General features: G+C 51.6%; 2 protein-coding genes across 2 annotated transcripts in view; one reads left to right on the top strand and one right to left on the bottom strand.

Moving 5' to 3' along the window:
• sytl3 (synaptotagmin-like 3) overlaps window positions 1–3854 on the bottom strand; it is a 205372-nt gene extending 201518 nt beyond the window's left edge. The window contains exon 1 of the mRNA XM_038808089.1: window positions 3674–3854. The gene's annotated coding sequence lies outside the window, so the exon portion shown is untranslated. The remainder of the gene's footprint in view (window positions 1–3673) is intronic.
• The window catches only part of LOC119971869 (dynein light chain Tctex-type 1-like), a 34297-nt gene continuing 19072 nt past the window's right edge, over window positions 3851–19075 (top strand). Inside the window, exons 1-3 of the mRNA XM_038808120.1 lie at window positions 3851–3966; window positions 11369–11410; window positions 11500–11623. Of these exons, the coding sequence (XP_038664048.1) occupies window positions 3940–3966; window positions 11369–11410; window positions 11500–11623 (193 nt within the window). The 5' untranslated portion in view covers window positions 3851–3939. The remainder of the gene's footprint in view (window positions 3967–11368; window positions 11411–11499; window positions 11624–19075) is intronic.

Below are 19075 nucleotides of genomic sequence, written 5' to 3'. Positions count from 1 at the left end.
CAATGAGGAAATAGGAATCTTACAAAAGGATAGATAGGTTAGGAGAGTGGGCCAAAATGTGGCAGATGGAGTTTAACGTGGATAAGTGTGACATGATTTTGGTCGAAAAATGGAAAGACAACTTATTCTCGAAATGGGGGGAGACTTTAGGTTCTTTAATGCAGAGGGATCTGGGTGTCCTCAAGCATAAGTCACAGAAAACTAGCATGCAGGTGCAGTAAGTAATAAAGAAAGCAAATGGAATGTTGGTATTTATAGCAATAGGAAATGAGTATAAAGGTAAGGAAGTGTTGTTGCAACTATACAAGGCATTGGATCCCTCCCACCCGGCTTACTCACTTTTCCAACTTCTTCCATCAGGCAGGAGATTCAGAAGTCTGAGAACACGGACGAACAGACTCAAAAACAGCTTCTTCCCCACTGTCACCAGACTCCTAAATGACCCTCTTATGGACTGACCTCATTAAACTACACCCATGTCTGCTTCATCCGATGCCAATGCTTATGTAGTACATTGTATATATTGTGTTGCCCTATTATGTATTCTCATGTATTTTCTTGAATTCTGTTTAATTCCCTTTTCTTCCCATGTACTGAATGATCTGTTGAGCTGCTTGCAGAAAAATACTTTTCACTGTACCTCGGTACACGTGACAATAAACAAATCCAATCCAATCCAATCATTGGTAAGACCGCACCCTGGGGTATTGTGCAGAGTTTTAGTCCCTTTATTTGAAGAAAGATGTAGTGGCACTGGAAGCAGTTCAAAGGAGGTTCACTGGATTGATTCCAGAGATGAGGGGGTTTGTTGTATGAGATTGAACATTTTAGGCTTCGACTTTCTAGAGTTTAGAAGAATGAGGAGAGATCAAATTGAGTTATGCAAGATGATAAGATATGGATAAAGTAGACGTGGAGCGGATGCTTCCTCTTGTGGGGCATTCTAAAACGAGAGGTCATAATCTTAGAATGAGGTAGCAAATTCAAAAACAAATTTGAGGAGAAACCATTTCTCCCAAAGGGTTGTGAATCTGTGTAATTCACTACCCCCAGAGTGTGATGGATGCAGGGATAGTGAGTAAACTTAAGGAGGAGTTAGATTGTTAATTGGTAATGGGCTGAAGCTTTATGGAGAACAAGCAGCACAGTGGAATTGAGGCCAGGATGGGATCAGCCATGATCACATTGAAGGTCATGATGTGGAGATCTGAGGTCTCGTCAGGGTCCTCCTCAGGGTCACCTGAGGAAGGAGCAGTGCTCCGAAAGCTAGTGTTTGAAACAAACCTGTTGGACTTTAACCTGGTGTTGTAAGACTTACATTGAAGGTGTTTAGCCTCGGGAGGCTAAATTGTCTTCTCCTGCTCCGAGGTCATGTGTTCTAGGGAGGAGATGCTGTGGCTGATTTTGAAATCCGGCTCTTGGTCTGTAGCATTGTAGGTAACAGAGGAGGAACATATCATCCATGTTCAAATGGCAGAGGAAACTTGATGGGCCAAATGGCCTAATTCTGCTCCTATATCTTATGAACTTATGAATTTGTAATTTTTAAAGAGATGTGCCATAAGTTCTTTATGGCAGTTGCAAGGATTTCCATTTTATGGTAAACCTATGCGCATTCAGTATGCAAAAACTGACTTGGGTACAATTTCAAAAATGAGGGGCACCTTTGCTGATAAAAAGGCTAAAACCCACGAAAAAGCTGCAGCAAACAAAAAAGCTAGTCAAGGAACATCACAGATGGCAATTCCAAACTCTAACCAGACTATCGCCTCAGCAAATCAGGTACCAGACAATCCACCCAGCTATACTATATTCCTCACTAATTTGCCTTAAGAGACCAATGAGAAGTTGTCCACGTTGTTTAATCAGTTCCCTGGCTTCAAAGGAGCGTGTTTGGTACCTGGCCAACGCAACATCGATTTTGTGGAATTTGAGAATGGAGGACAGGCTGGGGCTGCACGTGATGCATTACGCACTCTCACACCATGAAGATCATTTATGCCAAAAAGTCGTTTTTGAAGTCATCAGGGTCAAACACTGTTCCAACTTGCTTATTTTGACCTAGACTGTAGTTTATTTATCACCAGGGGAAAATTGTGAAGTATTCTACTTTTTGGACTTCTCTCAAAAATTGAAATATGTCTTTAAAAAATTTTTTTGCAAATATTGGCTGCTGACATCTGAGAATGCAAAGAGATTGTACAATCTCCAATATTTTATACAAGTAGGTTCATCAGTAACCTTATCAGAATAATAGCAGTTTTATAGTAAAATTTGGAGTCTGGCTCTTGCGTTTCAGATTTATTTGTTGCTCACAATGAGCCATATAAACTTTGCCGAAAATTGTATAGCAGTGTTAAAAAATATATACAGGTCCTACAAGAGGTGTGAATGCCATCACATTCTCATCTGGGTACAATAAAGGAGAGATGAACTTGTCACCAATGAATTGTTCAGTATTACTTGCCAGATAAGCGTTTGAAGTCAACACCAGGTATTTTCACTTCTAAGAATAGAATTCCATACCTTCCATCATCTGTTCTGAAGTCAAATTGGCAGAAGTGATTGATTCACTATGTTAATCCCAGATCTGAATGGGTTGGATTACGAGGAGAGGTTGAGTAGACTGGGACTGTACTCGTTGGAATTTAGAAGGATGCGGGGGGCGGGATCTTATAGAAACATAAAATTATGAAGGGGATAGGATAGATGCGGGCAGGTTGTTTCCACTGGCGGGTGAAAGCAGAACTAGGGGGCATAGCCTCAAAATAAGGGGAAGTAGATTTAGGACTGAGTTTAGGAGGAACTTCTTCACCCAAAGGGTGTGAATTCATGGAATTCCTTGCCCGGTGAAGCAGTTCAGGCTCCTTCATTAAATGTTTTTAAGATAAAGATAGATAGTTTTTTGAAGAATAAAGGGATTACGGTTTATGGTGTTCGGGCCGGAAAGTGGAGCTGAGTCCACAAAAGATCAGCCATGAGGGCAGCACAGTTATTAGCATTGCTGCCTACGGCGCTGAGGACCCGGGTTGGAATCCAGGCCCTGGGTCACTGTCCGTGTGGAGTTTGCACATTCTCCCCGTGTCTGCGTGGGTTTTGCCCCCACAACCCAAAAGATGTGCAGGATAGGTGGATTGGCCACGCTAAATTGCCCCTTAATTGGAAAAAATAATTGGGTACTCTAAATTTATTTTAAAAATCAGCCATGATCTCACTGAATGGCGGATCCAGTAGGCTTGAGGGGCCAAATGGCCTACCCCTGTTCCAGTTCTTATGTTCTAAGTGAACTGGCCCTTATGAAACATATATAAAATGTTACAGCTTCCACCAACCACCATTTGTATCTACGTGGGCAAACTTGCTTTCCCATATATACAATGTTCATACTGTTATTGGGCAGTACAAGATGTTAAGCTTGTACAGATCCTGAATTACAATTCCATAAGAGTGGGATTTTCGAGCCCTTCCTGCCGGTCACAATGAAGGCAAGCCTCCGCGGCGGGGCGGACATGCCATACAAAATGTGAGCCTCCTCTGGCACAGGAAAACAGGCGGGGAGAGAACCCTGGCCTAACATTTTACAGCTCTACACAGCACTGGCCGTTTCACGAAATGCGCAGTCAGACTGCCTATTTCATAATCTGCGTGCAATTTATCAAATTGGCTGTAACACCTTTTAAAATTGTATTCTTGATTTTATGGCATCTCGCTTATTTTCTTCTTCCAAGACGTTGACTTTTTATTCTTGTAGCAGCAATTAACAGACATTAGCGCCTGGTCTTTGCAGACATTGACAACACCGACATTGACAGCTGAATCCAGACCTTTGGAATCTCGCTCTCGCCAACCGTCCGGCAGCCTCCATCCGGGTCCTTCACCCCGGGATGGCGCCGGCGCGCTGCCGCCAGGAGGCGCGAGCGGGTGGCAACCGTTAACAAAATGGACGAATATCAGAGCGGAGAGGAGGTGAGGGAGGCGTGGCAATAGAAATAGAGCCAGGAAATCGAAGGGGTGGGGATATGGATGGCGTGGGGGGATCGATGGCATGGGGGGAAATTGAGGGGGGATTGATGGCGTGGGGATAAGGGGGGATCGATGGCGTGGGGATGAGGGGGGATCGATGGGGATGAGGGGGGATTGATGGGGTGGGGGGCATCTAGGGGTATCGATGGCGTGGGGGGTATCGAGGGGATATCGATGGCATGGGGTCAAGAGGGTATCGATGACATGGGGGCATCGAGGGGGTATCGATGGCATGGGGGGATCGAGGGGGGAACGATGGCGTGGGGGGATCGATGGCGGGGGATCAAGGGGATCGACGGCGTGCGGGGCATCAAGGGGGTATCGATGGCGTGGGGGCGAGGGGATTTTGATAGTGTGGGGTATCGATGGCACGGGGCATCGAGGGGGTATCGATGGCGTAGGGGCATCGAGGGGGTGTCGATGGCGTGGGGGGGGATTGTGGGGCTATCGATGGCATGGGGGGATCAAGTGGGGATCAATGGCGTGGGGGGATCGATGGTGCGGGGGCATCAAGCGGGCACTGGGGCTGAAGGGAGAAGAAGGGGGATCGATGGGGGAAAAGGGGATCGATGGGGGAAAAGGGGATCATTGGGAGAGGAGGGAATCGAAGGGACTGGTTCATTGAGGGGCAATCAAGGCAGAGGGGGTTAGAGGGGGTAGGGAACATTGAGGGTGTGTGTGGGATCAAGTGGGGAGGGTTGAGGTGATGGGGGAACAATGGGTGCGGGGATCGGGGGTGGCGGGGATTGAGGGGGTGGGGGATCCATGGGGTGGGGGAATGAGCAGGGATTGGGGGGCAGAGGAATGAAGGAAGATCGGGGAGGGGTTAGGGGTGAACAGGGAGAAGAGGAGGTGGGAGGGAATCGGGCTGGGGGTGAATCGGGGGACCGAGGGGGTGGACAAATGCAATAGGTGGGGGATTCGACCGGCGATCAAGGTTGTGGGTGGAAACGAGGGGAGATCGAGAGGGCAGAGGATCAAGAGGGAATCGAGGAGGTGGGAGAAATAAGGGGGAAATCCAGAGGGTGGGGCATCAAGTGGGTGCGGGGAACGAGGGTGATCGAGGGACTGGGGTGAACGAGGGAGTTTGAGGGATGGGACTGAACGAGGGGGTTCGAGGAGTAGGGAGCGAAGGAGGGAGCATGGAGGCGGTGGGGAGATTGAAGGCATAAGGGGATCGAGATGTTGGTGGATATAGAATGTGGGAAGAACGAGGGGGAGGGGGAGATGGATTGGGGAACGGGGATAGAGGGAGTACGGAGTTGGAGGGGGTGGGGATTATTCAGGATAGATCGAGAGGAGGAATTGGGGATTGTTGGTGTGGGGGGATCAAGGGGGTCAGGGTTATCAATGGCATGGTGGGATCAAAAGTGTGGGGGGATCGAAGGGATTGGGTTATCGCAGGTGTGGGAGGATCGTGGGGGTATCGATGGTGTGGGTGGGGATGTGGGGGAGGCAAAAATGGCCTTGGGGCAATGAAATGCATATGGGGACAAAGTTGGGCATGGACGACAATGATTGGCATGGGGGGTGAATATAGTCGTGGGGGGAAAGTGGTTGTGGGGGCATAAATGGGCTTGGGGGAAACAAAGATGGATGTGAGAATGCAACGATGTGCATGGGGGCAATGATAGTGGTGGAGGGGCAAAATGGCCTTGGGCATAATGGGGTGTGGGAGCAAAGATGGGCATGGGGGGGGTCAAAGATATGTGATGGGGATAAAGATGGACCGGGGGGGTAATGATGGGAGGGCAAAAATAGCCTTGGGACAAAAATGGGAGTGGGTGGACAAAGATAGGCATGGGGGCCAAAGATGGCCCTAGGGAGTAACGATGGGCGTGTGAGGGCAAAGATGGGCGAGGATGGATAAAGACGGAGATCGTTAGGTAAAGATGGGGTGCAGAGGTGGTCATAGGAGACAGGTGCACGTAGGGGGCATAGATGCATCTGGGGGGGCAGAGATGCGTGTTTGGGGCAGTGATGTGCATGGGGAGGGGCAATGATGCACATGAGGGCAGAGATGCGCCTGGAATGCTGAGATGCGCATTTGGTGTGCAGAGATGCGCCTGGGGCCAGTGATGCGCCTGTAGGCCAAGTTCGGAGGCAGAGACGTGCTTGGGGGCCAAAGATGCACGAGGGGGTGCAGCAGAGGTGCGTTGGGGCAAGAGATCGGAGGCAGAGATGCCCATGAAGGGCATAGATGCGCATGGGGGAATAGATGCGCGCAGTGGGGGAGGCAGAGATGCACCTGGAGGGCAAGTAAAGGCATTGGGCAGCAAAGATTAGCATGGAGGGCAAAAGATACTCTGGGGGCGGGAGGGGGTGGGGGGGCAAAGATGCTCATGGGGTACATTGCCTCCATCCCTTGTATGACCGCAACATCACTGTTAGGGTGAATGAATAGATTTTATAGGGGTGAGATGTAACACCCCTGCATTTGAATAAATGGAACATGCTAGTCAAATGCTTATACTGTTGACGCAGCACCAGGGACCCGGATTCACTTCCGGACGTGTGTGACTATGAAGGCTGCATGTTCTCCCTGTGTCTGTAGGTTCCCTCCGGGTGCTTTGTTTTCCTACCACAGATGTGCAGGTTAGGTGGACTGGCCACCCTAACATTGCTCCTTAATGTCCAAAGATGTGCAGGGTAATAATAATAATTTTTATTAGTGTCACAAGTAGGCTTACATTAACACTGCAATGAAGTTACTGTGAAAACCCCCAGTCGCCACACTCCTGCCCCTGTTCAGGTACAAATTCAGAATGTCCAATTCACCTTACAAGCACGTCTTTCGGGACTTCTGGGAGGAAACTGGAGCACCCGGAGGAAACCCACGCAGACACGGGTAGAACATGCAGACTCCGTACAGACAGTGACCCAAACCGGGAATCGAACCCAGGTTCCTGGTGCTGTGAAGCAACAGTGCTAACCACTGTACTACCATGCCGTACTGTACTACCGTGTAGGTGTGGTTATGGAGTTACGGGGACAGAGTGGAGAAGTGGTCCTAGGTAGAGTGCTCTTTCAGAGGATCAGAGCAGACTCGATGGACCGAATGATAGAAAAATAGGAGCAGGAGGAGGCCTTTTGGGCCTTCAAGCCTGCTCCACCATTTATTATGATCATGGCTGATCATCCAACTCACTAGCCTAATCCCACTTTCCCCGTATCCTTTGATCCCCTTCGTCCCAAGTGCTACATCTAATTGCTTCTTGAAAACATACAATGTTTTGCCTCAACTACTTCCTGTGGTAACGAATTCCACAGGCTTACCACTCTCTGGGTGAGAAGAAATTTAATGGGCGGGATTCTCCCCTACCCGGCGGGGCGAGGGGTCCCAGCGGGATGGAGTGGCGTGTAACACTCCGGCATCGGTCCGCCCCAAAGGTGCGGAAGTCTCCGCTACTTTAGGGGCCAAGCCCTAACCTTGAGTGGCTAGGCCTGTGCCGGAATGGTTGGTGCCCTGCCGGCCGGCGGGAACGCCCTTTGGCGCCATGCCAGCCGGGGCCGAAGGGACTTCGCCAGCCGGCAGAAGTCCGCGCATGCGCCGGAGCTGCTGATGTCATTCCCACGCATGCGCAGGGGAGGGTGTTACTTCCGCGTCTGCCATCATGAAGACCATGGCGAATGCGGAAGCAAAAGAGTGCCCCCACGGCACAGGCCCGCCCGCCGATCGGTGGGCCCCGATATCATGGGCCAGGCCACCGTGGGGGCACCCCTCGGGGCCAGATCGCCCCACGCCCCCCCAGGACCCCGGAGCCCGCCCGCACCGCCGAGAAGGTAGGTGATTTGATTCACACCGGCATGACAGTGGCGGGACTTCGGCCTATCGCGGGCAGAAGAATCGCTGGGGGGAGGGGCCCGCTGACAGGTGCGGCGCGATTCCCACCCCCGCCGAATCTCTGGTGCCGGAGACAGCGGGGGCGGGATTCACGTCGGCCCCCGGCGATTCTCCGACCCGGCGGGGGTCGGAGAATCCCGCCCCAGATCTCAGTTCTAAATAGTCTACCCCGTATCCTCAGGCTGTGAGCCCTGGTTCTGGACATATCCACCATCGAGAGCATCCTTCTTGCATCTACCCTGTCTAGTCCTGTTAGAATTGTATAGGTTTCCATGAGACCGATGCCCCCCCCCCCCCCCCCCCCTCTCCCCGCGACAAACCACGAGAGACATGTATGTGAGGTGTATTGGACGTTTTGAATTCTCCCTCTGTGTACCTGAACAGGCGCCTGAGTGTAGCGACTAGGGGCTTTTCACAGTAACTTCATTGCAGTGTTAATGAAGCCTACTTGTGACACTAATAAAGATTATTATTATTATTATTTTGAACTCCAGCGACCAGCGAATACAATCCTAACCAACTCAATCTCTCCTCATACGTCAGTCGTGCCATCCCAGGAATCAGTCTGGTGAACCTTTGCTGCACTCCCTCTATAACAAGAACATCTTTCCTCAGTTAAGGAAACCAAAACTGCATACAATACTCCACGTGTGGCCTCACCAAGGCCCTTTATAATTGCAGCAAGAGACCACTGCAACTGTACTTGAATCCTCTCTCAATAAACCCCAGCATACCATTTACCTTCTTTACATTGAGTGACTGGTGTATGAGGACACCCAGGTCTCAATGCAGATTCCCCTCTCCCAATTTCTGACCATTCAGATAATAGTCTGCTTTCTTGTTTTTGCTATCAAAGTGGATAACCTCGCATTTATTCAAATTATACTGCATCTCATTGATTTGTCCACTCACAGAACTTGTCCAAATTATACCAAAGGATCTCTGCATACTCCTCACAGCTCACCCTCCCACCCAACTTGGTGTCATCTGCAAATTTGGACATATATTTTACTCCCTCATCTAAATTATTAATATATATATTGTAAATAGCAGGGGTCCTAGCACCAACCCCTGCGGTACCCCACTAGTCAGTTCCTGCCAATTAAAAAAGACCAGTTAATTCCTGTTCTTTGTTTCCTGTCTACAAACCAGGGGCGCGATTCTCCGCAAATGCGGCGAGTCGTAAAGGCTGCCGTGAAACTGGTCGTGTTTCACGGCAGCCTCCGCGCCCCCTCCAGGACCCGATTCTCCCCCCCTGGGCGGGGCTAGCAGCAGGGCCCCGTGAATCGCGGCCTAAGCGACCGTCGCTAAGTCTGCGCGCCAAGTGTCACGCCGGCTGACGCGCACGATGACGTCAGCCGCGCATGCACGGATTGGACGGCTCCAACCCACGCATGCGCAGGGCCGTCATCTCCCTCGGCCGCCCCGCGGACTGATCCTGCGGGGCGGCGGAGGGAGAAAGAGTGCATCCGTTACGGACGCACTGCCCGCGATCGGTGCCCACCGATCTCGGGCCCATGCCCCCCTTGGCACGGCTGTGGTACTGCCGTGCCAATCGGGGCCCTGGATGCCCAGAACGGGCATGTTGCGGCCGTTTTTACGACGGCAGCAAGCAGGTGTGTTTGCTGCCGTAAAAACGGCTGTAAAGGCCTGGGAACTCGCCCTATCGGCCTGGGGAGAATCACTGCGCTACTTATGCGCTACTTTGTCAAAAGCCTTCTGAAAGTCCAAATAAATCACATCCACTGGCTCCTGCTAATCAACTCTACTAGTTACGCCCTCAAAGAATTCCAGTAGATTTGTCAAGCATGATTTCCCCCTTCTGCACGAGGGATTCTATGGTTGACACATCCTAAGGGCCTAAGATCAGCAGAATTCACCAGCAATGTTGTTTACTTGTTTGGAGATAATAGTCCTGCTTTTAGGTGAAACTTTTAATTATGCAGGATTGGATTTTAAACAGTGTTCTGTATATTAACCAACCGTATAAGCAGTGTGCATCTGACTTAGAGCTGAGGGCTGTTTCGGACATTTTCCAGGAGTAGGACTCTCCATACTTGAATCCTGAATAAACGATTGTAATCGGCCCTGGGTCTCCTGTGGTTAGTTGGAAAATGTCCACCACAACACCACCCACCCCCAGTCTATCCCCACACATCCTCTATCGCCCCCAAATCCCCCACCCCCTTCTATCCCCATAACCCCCACCCCCTCTATCTCCCAAATCCCCCACCCTCTATCTCCCCAAAACCCCCACCCCAACCATCTCCCAAAACCCCTGCTCCCTCGATCTGCCCCGACCCCCTTGATCCACCCCCATTCCCAAATCTCCCCACCACCTCTATCAACCCAATCCCCCTACACCCCTCTATTCCCCAAATCCCCCCACTTCCCCAATTCCTCGTCCATCTCACAATCCCTTCACCCCTACTATTCCCTCACCCTCCCATCCCTATATTCCTGGAACACCCCACGTCCCACCAACCTTGCCACCTCCCGCGATTTCCCCTCTATATCCCAACCCCTGCCTTCCTATCTCCCCAACTACCTATCCTTCCTTTTCCCCTCCGCATTCTCTCTAACCCTCTACTCCCCCAATATCCCAACTCCCCTCTCCCCAACCTCCTGTACCCACCTCCCACCCTGCTATTCCTGCCACTGCCCTCTCCCCCCCCCCACCTCCACCCCTACCCCCCACCCCCTACCCCCCACCACCTCCACCCCCTACCCCCCACCACCTCCACCCCCTACCCCCCACCACCTCCACCCCCTACCCCCCACCACCTCCACCACCTCCACCCCCTACCCCCCACCACCTCCACCCCCTACCCCCCACCACCTCCACCCCCTACCCCCCACCACCTCCACCCCCTACCCCCCACCACCTCCACCCCCTACATGCTCCTCTATCCCCCCCCCCCCCCCCCCCCCAAACCCACCATCACCTCATTCCCACCTTGATCGTTCCCACTCCCCGATCATGGGAATCTTGATCTGGATATTGGAACCCATGTTTTTTGTTAACAAGTAGTGTTCGCGAAGGAAGCCTAAACTGGCAATTACTGTGAGATCACTCGAATTTTTGGGTGCAGTTGTAGACTTTCTTCGGTGTGTAAGATGCTTCAGTGATTATTATGATTTGAACCATCCCACTCCCAAAGTAGGTATTGTATCCTTCGAGAAACAACCAAGCATTTTCTTATTTGTTGAAGCAGGAGACAGTGATTTCTCGTGAAAATGGGGAAAATTGTAATCTTTTAGCAAACTGACTTTTAAACCTGTCTGTTGCAAATGGAAAAGGTTGATAGATACACAGGAAAGACCAATTTTTAACTTTACAAGCACCATTTGACTTTTTATTGTAAACAGGCAGTCCATGTCTACACACTCCATTAGCAGCCACTATATTTGTTGCCATGTCTTTTTGCTACAGTGAATAAATTTCTTACAATGTAATAGTATTTTATGAAAACTAACCTGTACTTTTTTTTTTATCTCAAGACTGCTTTTATTGTTGATGAAATTAGTGGCATTATTAAAGAGGTAAGATGATATGCACAATAATTCAAATCTATTTAAATTCCCAACCAATACTTAGCAGTTGAAACTCATCAACTTCCTGTCATTTGCAGTCAATTGAGGCGGCAATTGGTGGAAATGCATATCAGCCTAGCAGAGTTAATCAATGGACGACCAGTGTGGTGGAACTGTGTCTGAGTCAGCTCACTAAGCTGGGAAAACCCTTCAAGTATATTGGTAAGTGTTGTAAAAGGTTTGAATGACAAAGTGAGACGGATTAAATTTAGTTATCTTATTCAGTACTTGTGACTCTGGTATAACGTTGCATCTGCTCTGTGAAATGTCTTGCAGTGCAGTCTGTGTTGCTCATGGTACCATTCTATGCATATATGACAGAAAGCAACATAGTATTTCAGTAATGTGCCATTTCTTAGAATCTTAGCCAGATCACGAGAGGAGTATCCCTCACTCTGCTCTTTGCATTATGAGGATAAGCTTCACGCACATTGTCCAGAAACAGTTCCAGACCATTCTGCATAGAGTATTGGTAGCAGGTCACCACCGACTATGGCAGCCTGGCAAGGGGTCTATTTCAGATCTATATGGCCATATTCTTTCATCGGATTCTGCTCGGTTAATTGATGTGAGGGTGAAATGTGAAAGTGAATTGGACCCCATTCTTTCTGATGGGGCTTGGAATGAGACCCTTCACAGAGTTAACTCCACATCATCATTTACGCAGCTGAGCCTGATTTAGTTTCAGGTCCTTCACAGGATGCTCTTATCTAGGGCAAGGATGAGTGGGTTTTTTCCAAATGTAGATAGATTGGTCCGGCTAGCCATATGCATAAGTTCTGGTCCTGCCCCAAACTCTTAGGTTTCTGGGCTTCATTCTTTAATAACACATCATAATAGTCCATGTGGATTTAGATCCTTGTCTGCTGGTGGCAGTGTTTGGTGTGTCAGATTCGCCGGTGATTCAGCCTGGGGTAGAGGCAGGTATTGTCGCCTTTGTCTCGCTGATTGCCGGGAGGTGAATATTGCTTGGGTGGCGTCTCCCAAACTGCCCAGTGCCTCTGCTTGGTTGGGTGACTTGGGTGACATTTAGACAAGGTCAAATTCACCATCGGGATGTCGGTGGAGAGGTTCTACCTAGGATAGCAGCCATTTACTTCCTTTGTTACGGTGTTAGTCTCCATCATTTGTTAGTGGGTTTAGGTTAGGTTTAGTATTTGGTTTAGGTTAGGTTTAGTATTTAAGTTAATTACGGGCTGTGTGTTTTTGTTTTACTGTTATATTTGATTGCTTTTTTTTCTCTTTTGTATTTTGTTCTGGTTTGTATATGTTTTTAATATATATATTTAAAAAAAGATAATGCTGACTAGATATTTCGGAGAGAATGTGTAAAAAAAAAAAATACTGCACAAAAAGTTGCATGGGCAGGGTGGGTAGAGAGGGATATGGGCCAAATGCGGGCAAGTGGGTCTAGCTTAGTGATAGAAACTGGGCGACATGGACAAGCTGGGCCGAAGGGCTTGTTTCCATGCTGTAAACATCTATGACTAATGAGTAGGCCACCAGACCCTTCAAGCCTGCCCCGCCATTCAATACAATCATGGCTGATTAATGCCCGTCTCAATTCCTTTTCTGTGCCATTTCCCCATTGTCGTCTATTCCTCGATTTATCAAATATTTATCCACCTCCACTTTAAATATTTGTAATCATTCAGCCTTCAATACCCTCTGCGAGAATAAATTTCTGTTTACCTCCGTTTTCAATGACCAGCCCTTTGTCTTGTAGCTGTGTCCCCTTGTTTAAGACTCTCCCACTATTATTGGGTCGCCAACATGGAAAAGGTGCTGGGTTGGTGTAGTGACCTAGGGGCCACTTGGGTGCAGGTAGAAGCAAGGTCATGTAAGGGATCTGGGTTGGGCCCACTAATGACGGCTTCACTCGTTTTTGCCGACAAAATATTCTACGTGTCCAGTGGTCTTATCCTTTTTGAGGATATGGGGACAGTTCAGGCAACGTTTTAAGTTTTTGGGTCTCTGTCGAATTTGGCTCCTATGAGCTGGCGAGGCTGGACGCCTTGTTTGGGGAATGGGGAAGGAAAGGGCTGGAGAGATTAGGACTTGTTTTTGGAAGGGTGATTTGCCAGCTTGGAAGAATTGATGGTGAAATGTGGGCTTGTGGGGTCGAATTCGTTTAGATATCTCCAGGTTAGGAATTTTATACAGAAGGCCTTCCTGACATTCCCCGAGGCACCGCCAATGTCTCTTATGGAAAGGATCCTTTCGCTGGCGGGGTCGGAAGATCCATTGTACATCTGGGATCCATCGGCAGATTTTATTAGAGGACGTGGGGTGAAAGCGAGGTGGTGGGGGGGGGGGAGCTGGGACCCATAGTAGATGACGAGGTGTGGAGTGAGGCCCTTCACAGGGTGAACTCCCGTGGTCTCATGTGCGAGGTTGGGCTTGATCCAGCTCAGAGTAGTGTTTAGGGTACACCTGATCATGGCGAAGAGGAGAGTTTTTTTTCCTGGCGGTGGATTATAGGTGAGCAGTGTTCCGGGGGGGCCCGGCCAATCATACGCAAATGTTCTGGTCCTGTCCCAAACTTGTGAGGTTTTGGGCCTCCCTCTTCAGCACGTGTCAGCGATTCTGAATGTCGAATTGGAACTCTGTCCTCTGGTTACCATATTTGGGGTGTCTGGCTCGCCGGTGCTGCAGGCAGGGGCGGGGCGGATGTTCTCGCCTTCGCCTCATTGATTGCCTGGAGGCGGGTTCTGCTGAGATGGAGGTCTCTGACCACACCCAGCACCTTGGTATAATTAAGGGATCAAATGGAGTTTCTGTACCTGGAGAATGTCAAATGCACCATGAGGGGATCGGTCGAGGGATTCTACTGGAGGTAGAATTTCATTGCCTACTTGAGGGAACTAATCATTGTCAGTTGCTGGGGGGAGAGCCGGTTTGGGGAGGGAGGTGATATGGGTTTTGTGGGTTTGTGGTTTTAGTATTTTTTTCTTGTATGTTGTATCTGATTTGTAAAACATAAAAAACTTTGTAATATTTGGTAAAATTGAAAAACTTTAATTAAAATATTTTTTAGGTTTAAAAAAAAAATAGTAATTAGGTGGTATCCTCCCCCCCCCCCCCCCCCCCCCCGCGCCAGGTGGGAGAATTGCCACGGCGGCGCGCGAATCGCATCATGCCGCTACGACCCCCGCACGCGGTTCTCCCACCCACCCGAAACCAGCACTGTGAGAATTGTGCCAAGCCGCTCGGAGAATCGCTGCAAACAGCGAACAGCGATTCTCCGGCCGGCGAAAAAAATGACAGTCCCGCCTGCGCTGTCCACACCTGGTCGCTGCTGGCGGGTACTCGTCGCGAAGGCTTGGGAGGGCAGCCTGTGGTTGTGGTGGGGGGGGGGGGTTCCAAAGGGGTCCGGCCCGCGATCGGGGCCTCTTTCCCCCCCCCCCCCCCCCCCCCCCCCCCAGGCCTACTTTAGGTTGCGGCTGGCCCTTGTACACCGACCCCATGCCTGTACACCGACCCATGTTGGGTCGGGGCCGACGCGCGTAAAATGTTCCCCACGCATGCGCAGGATGGCGCGGCCCAACTGCGCATGCACAGGATTGAGCTGGCCCAACTGCGCATGCGCAGGTTGGCGCGGCGCGAAATAGGCTGGAACGGCGTGAACGGCTCCAGCGTCGTGCTGGCCTCCTGTGGGGGCCAGAATAGGTCGTGCCCGGGCACCTTTTGCGCCGTCGTGAAACGTGACGGCGTTCACGGCGGCGCGAACACTTGGCCACAATATCGGAGAATCACCCTCATTGTGTTTCAACTTACAGACCTGGTGACGGTAAATTATTGCGCAGCCAAGGGCCAAAGATTTGGGGAGTTTTATACACATTATTGGTTAATTCTCTTGTGTTGGGACTTTGGGCCTGGGATTTTTGTAAGTTCTACGATGTTATTTGAAATTGGCCCATCTAGACCCACTTGAAGGTGGCGGACCAGGTTCGTCTGAGGAAGGGGTGGGTGGGGCAGGTTTTCCACTCAGGATTAGACGCGAAGAACCGGGGGGGTGGCGATTCTGGTGGGGAAGAGGGTGGCGTTCAAGGCGTCTGACGTGGTGTCGGACAAGGAGGGCAGATATATTATGGTGAAGGGTAGGCTGCAGGGAGAGAAGGTGGTGCTGGTTAATGTATATGCCCCGAATTGGGATGATGCTGGCTTTATGAGGCGCATGTTGGGCCGCATTCCGGACCTGGAGGCAGGGGGCCTGATCATGGGGGGGAGACTTTAACACAGTGCTAGATCCCCCACTGGACCGGTCCAGTTCAAGGACGGGTAGGAGACCGGCGGCAGCCAAGGTGCTGAGGGGGTTTATGGACCAGATGGGAGGGGTGGATCCCTGGAGGTTTGGGAGGCCGAGGGCGTGGGAGTATTCCTTTTTCTCCCATGTACATAGGGTTTTTTCCCGAATAGATTTTTTTCGTCCTGAGCAGGGGATTGATCCCGAAGGTGCAGGATGCCAAGTATTCGGCCATAGCAATTTCAGACCATGCTCCGCACTGGGTCGATCTGGAGATGGGGAGGCGCGGGACCAGCGCCCGCTGTGGCGCCTGGATGTGGGGATGCTGGCTGATGAGGAGGTGTGTAGGAGGGTCCTGGGAAGTATTGAGGGGTATCTTGAGACCAACGACACGGGGGAGGTCCGGGTGGGGATGGTCTGGGAGGCTCTGAAAGCAGTGATCCGGGGGGAGCTGATTTCCATCTGGGCCCATAGGGAAAGGAGGGAGAGGGAGAGACTGGTGGGGGAGCTCCTGGATATGGATAGGAGGTACGCGGAGGCCCCGGAGGAGGGGTTGCTGGGGGAACGGCGTAGTTTGCAGGCCAAGTTCGACTTATTGACCACCAGAAAGGCGGAGACACAGTGGAGGAGGGCGCAAGGCGCGGTATATGAGTATGGGGAGAAGGCGAGCAGGATGTTGGCGCATCAGCTCCGTAGGCGAGATGCGGCTAGGGAAATTGGTGACGGATAAGGGTGGGAATGTGGTGCAGAAGGGGGCCGAGGTGAACGGGGTCTTTAGGGACTTCTACGAGGAACTGTACTGGTCGGGGCCACCGGTGGAGGGGGGGGGGGGGGGGGGGGGGGAGATGGAGAGCTTCATGAACAGGCTACGTTTCCCAAAGGTGCAAGAGGAGCTGGTGGAGGGGCTGGGGGCGCCGATAGAGTTGGAGGAGCTAGTTAGGGGGATTGGTCAAATGCAGTCAAGTAAGGCGCCGGGGCCGGATGGGTTCCCGGTGGAATTTTATAAAAAGAATGCGGATCTGGTGGGCCCCCTGTTGGTGCGAGCCTTCAATGAGGCATGGGAGGGGGAGGGCTTTGCCCCCAACGATGTCACGGGCGCTGATCTCTCTGATCCTGAAGTGGGATAAGGACCCCTTGCAGTGTGGATCATACAGGCTAATCTCGCTCCTCAATGTTGACGCTAAGTTGCTGGCGAAGATCCTGGCCACTAGGATAGAGGACTGTGTGCCAGGGGTGATACACGAGAATCAGACAGGATTTGTCAAGGGAAGACAGCTCAACACGAATGTGCGGAGATTGTTAAATGTTATTATGATGCCGGCGGTGGAGGGGGAGGCGGAGATAGTGGTGGCGCTGGATGCAGAGAAGGCGTTTGATAGAGTTGATCGGGGGTACCTGTGGGAGGTGCTGGAACGGTTCAGATTCGGGGAGGGGTTCATCAAATGGGTGAGGTTGCTCTGTGAGGCCCCGATGGCGAGTGTAGTTACCAATGGAAGGAGAGTACTTCAGGCTCTACCGTGGGACCAGGCAGGGGTGCCCCCGTCCCCCTTGCTTTTTGCACTGGCGATAGAACCTTTGGCTTTGGCGCTGAGGGAGTCGGGGAGGTGGAGGGGCCTGGTGCGGGGTGGGGAAGAACACAGGGTATCGCTGTATGCGGACGGCCTGCTGTTGTATGTGGCGGACCCAGAGGGGGGAATGCCGGGGGTGATGGAGCTATTGGCTGAGTTTGGGAGCTTCCCGGGCTATAAGTTAAATCTAGGCAAGAGTGAGGGATTTGTGATACACCCGGGTTAACAGGAGGAGGGAATTGGGAGGCTCCCGTTTAAGAGGGCAGTGAAGAGTTTCAGATACCTGGGGGTGCAGGTGGCCAGGAGTTGGGGGACTCTCCATAAGCTTAATTTTACCAGGCTTGTGGAGCAGATGGAGGGGGAATTCAAAAGGTGGGACATGGTGCCGCTATCACTGGCGGGTAAAGTGCAGTCCGTCAAAATGACGGTTCTCCCAAGGTTCTTGTTCCTTTTTCAGTGTTTGCCCATCTTTATCCCTAGGGCCTTTTTTAGGAGGGTGACTAGTAGCATCATGAGTTTTGTTTGGGCGCATGGGACCCCGAGGGTGAAGAGGGTCTTCTTGGAGCGGGGTAGAGATGGTGGGGAGCTGGCGTTACCCAATCTCTCGGGGTATTATTGGGCGGCCAATGTGTCGATGGTGCGCAAGTGGGTGATGGAGGGGGAGGGGGCAGCATGGAAACAGTTGGAGATGGCGTCCTGTGGAGGCACAAGCCTGGGGACCCTAGTAACGGCGCCGTGGCCGCTCCCTCCTACGAGGTATACCACGAGTCCGGTGGTGGCGGCTACCCTCAAGATTTGGGAGCAGTGGAGGCGACTTGGGGGGAAGTGGGTGGCTCGATGGAGGCTCCGTTAAGGGGGAACTATCGGTTCGTCCCGGGGAACATTGACGGGGGGTTCCAGGGTTGGCACAGAGCAGGCATCAGACAGCTGAGGGACCTGTTCATTGATGGGAGGTTTGCGAGCCTGGGGGAGTTGGAGGAGAGGTTTGGGCTCCCCTCGGGGAACATGTTCAGGTATCTGCAGGTAAAGGCGTTTACTAGGCGGCAGGTGGAGGGATTCCCTTTGCTTCCCGCGAGGGGGGTGAGTGACAGGGTGCTTTCGGGGGTCTGGGTCGGGGATGGGAAGATATCTGATATCTACAAGGTTATGCAGGAGGTGGAGGAGGCGTCACTGGAGGAGCTAAAGGCTAAGTGGGAGGGGGAACTGGGGGAACAGATCGAAGATGGGACATGGGCTGATGCCCTAGAGATGGTTAACTCTTCCTCCTCATGTGCGCGGCTTAGCCTCATCCAATTCAAGGTGCTGCACCGGGCCCACATGTCCGGGTCTAGGATGAGTAGGTTCTTTGGGGTTGAAGACAGGTGTGTCAGGTGTTCGGGAAGTCCAGCGAACCATGCCCATATGTTCTGGGCATGCCCGGCACTGGAGGAGTTCTGGAAGGGGGTGGCGAGGACGGTGTCGAGGGTGGTAGGATCCAGGGTCAAGCCAGGCTGGGGACTCGCGATTTTTGGGGTTGGGGTGGAGCCGGGAGAGCAGGAGGCGAAAGAGGCTGGTGTGCTGGCCTTTGCGTCCCTAGTAGCCTGGCGGAGGATCTTGCTACAGTGGAAGGATGCGAGACCCCCAAGCGTGGAGACCTGGATCAATGACATGGTGGGTTTTATTAAGCTAGAGAAGGTCAGATTCGCCCTGAGAGGATCGGTATAAGGGTTCTTTTGGCGGTGGCAACCTTTCCTCGACTTTCTGGCTCAATGATAGGGTACTGGGTCAGCAGCAGCAGCAACCCGGGGGGGCGGGGGGGGG

This window comes from Scyliorhinus canicula, chromosome 1 (assembly GCF_902713615.1).
Source record: "Scyliorhinus canicula chromosome 1, sScyCan1.1, whole genome shotgun sequence".
NCBI classification, from domain to species: Eukaryota; Metazoa; Chordata; class Chondrichthyes; order Carcharhiniformes; family Scyliorhinidae; genus Scyliorhinus; species Scyliorhinus canicula.
The sequence above is the reverse complement of the archived record's forward strand: the minus strand, read 5'-3'. Positions and strand labels throughout refer to the sequence as shown.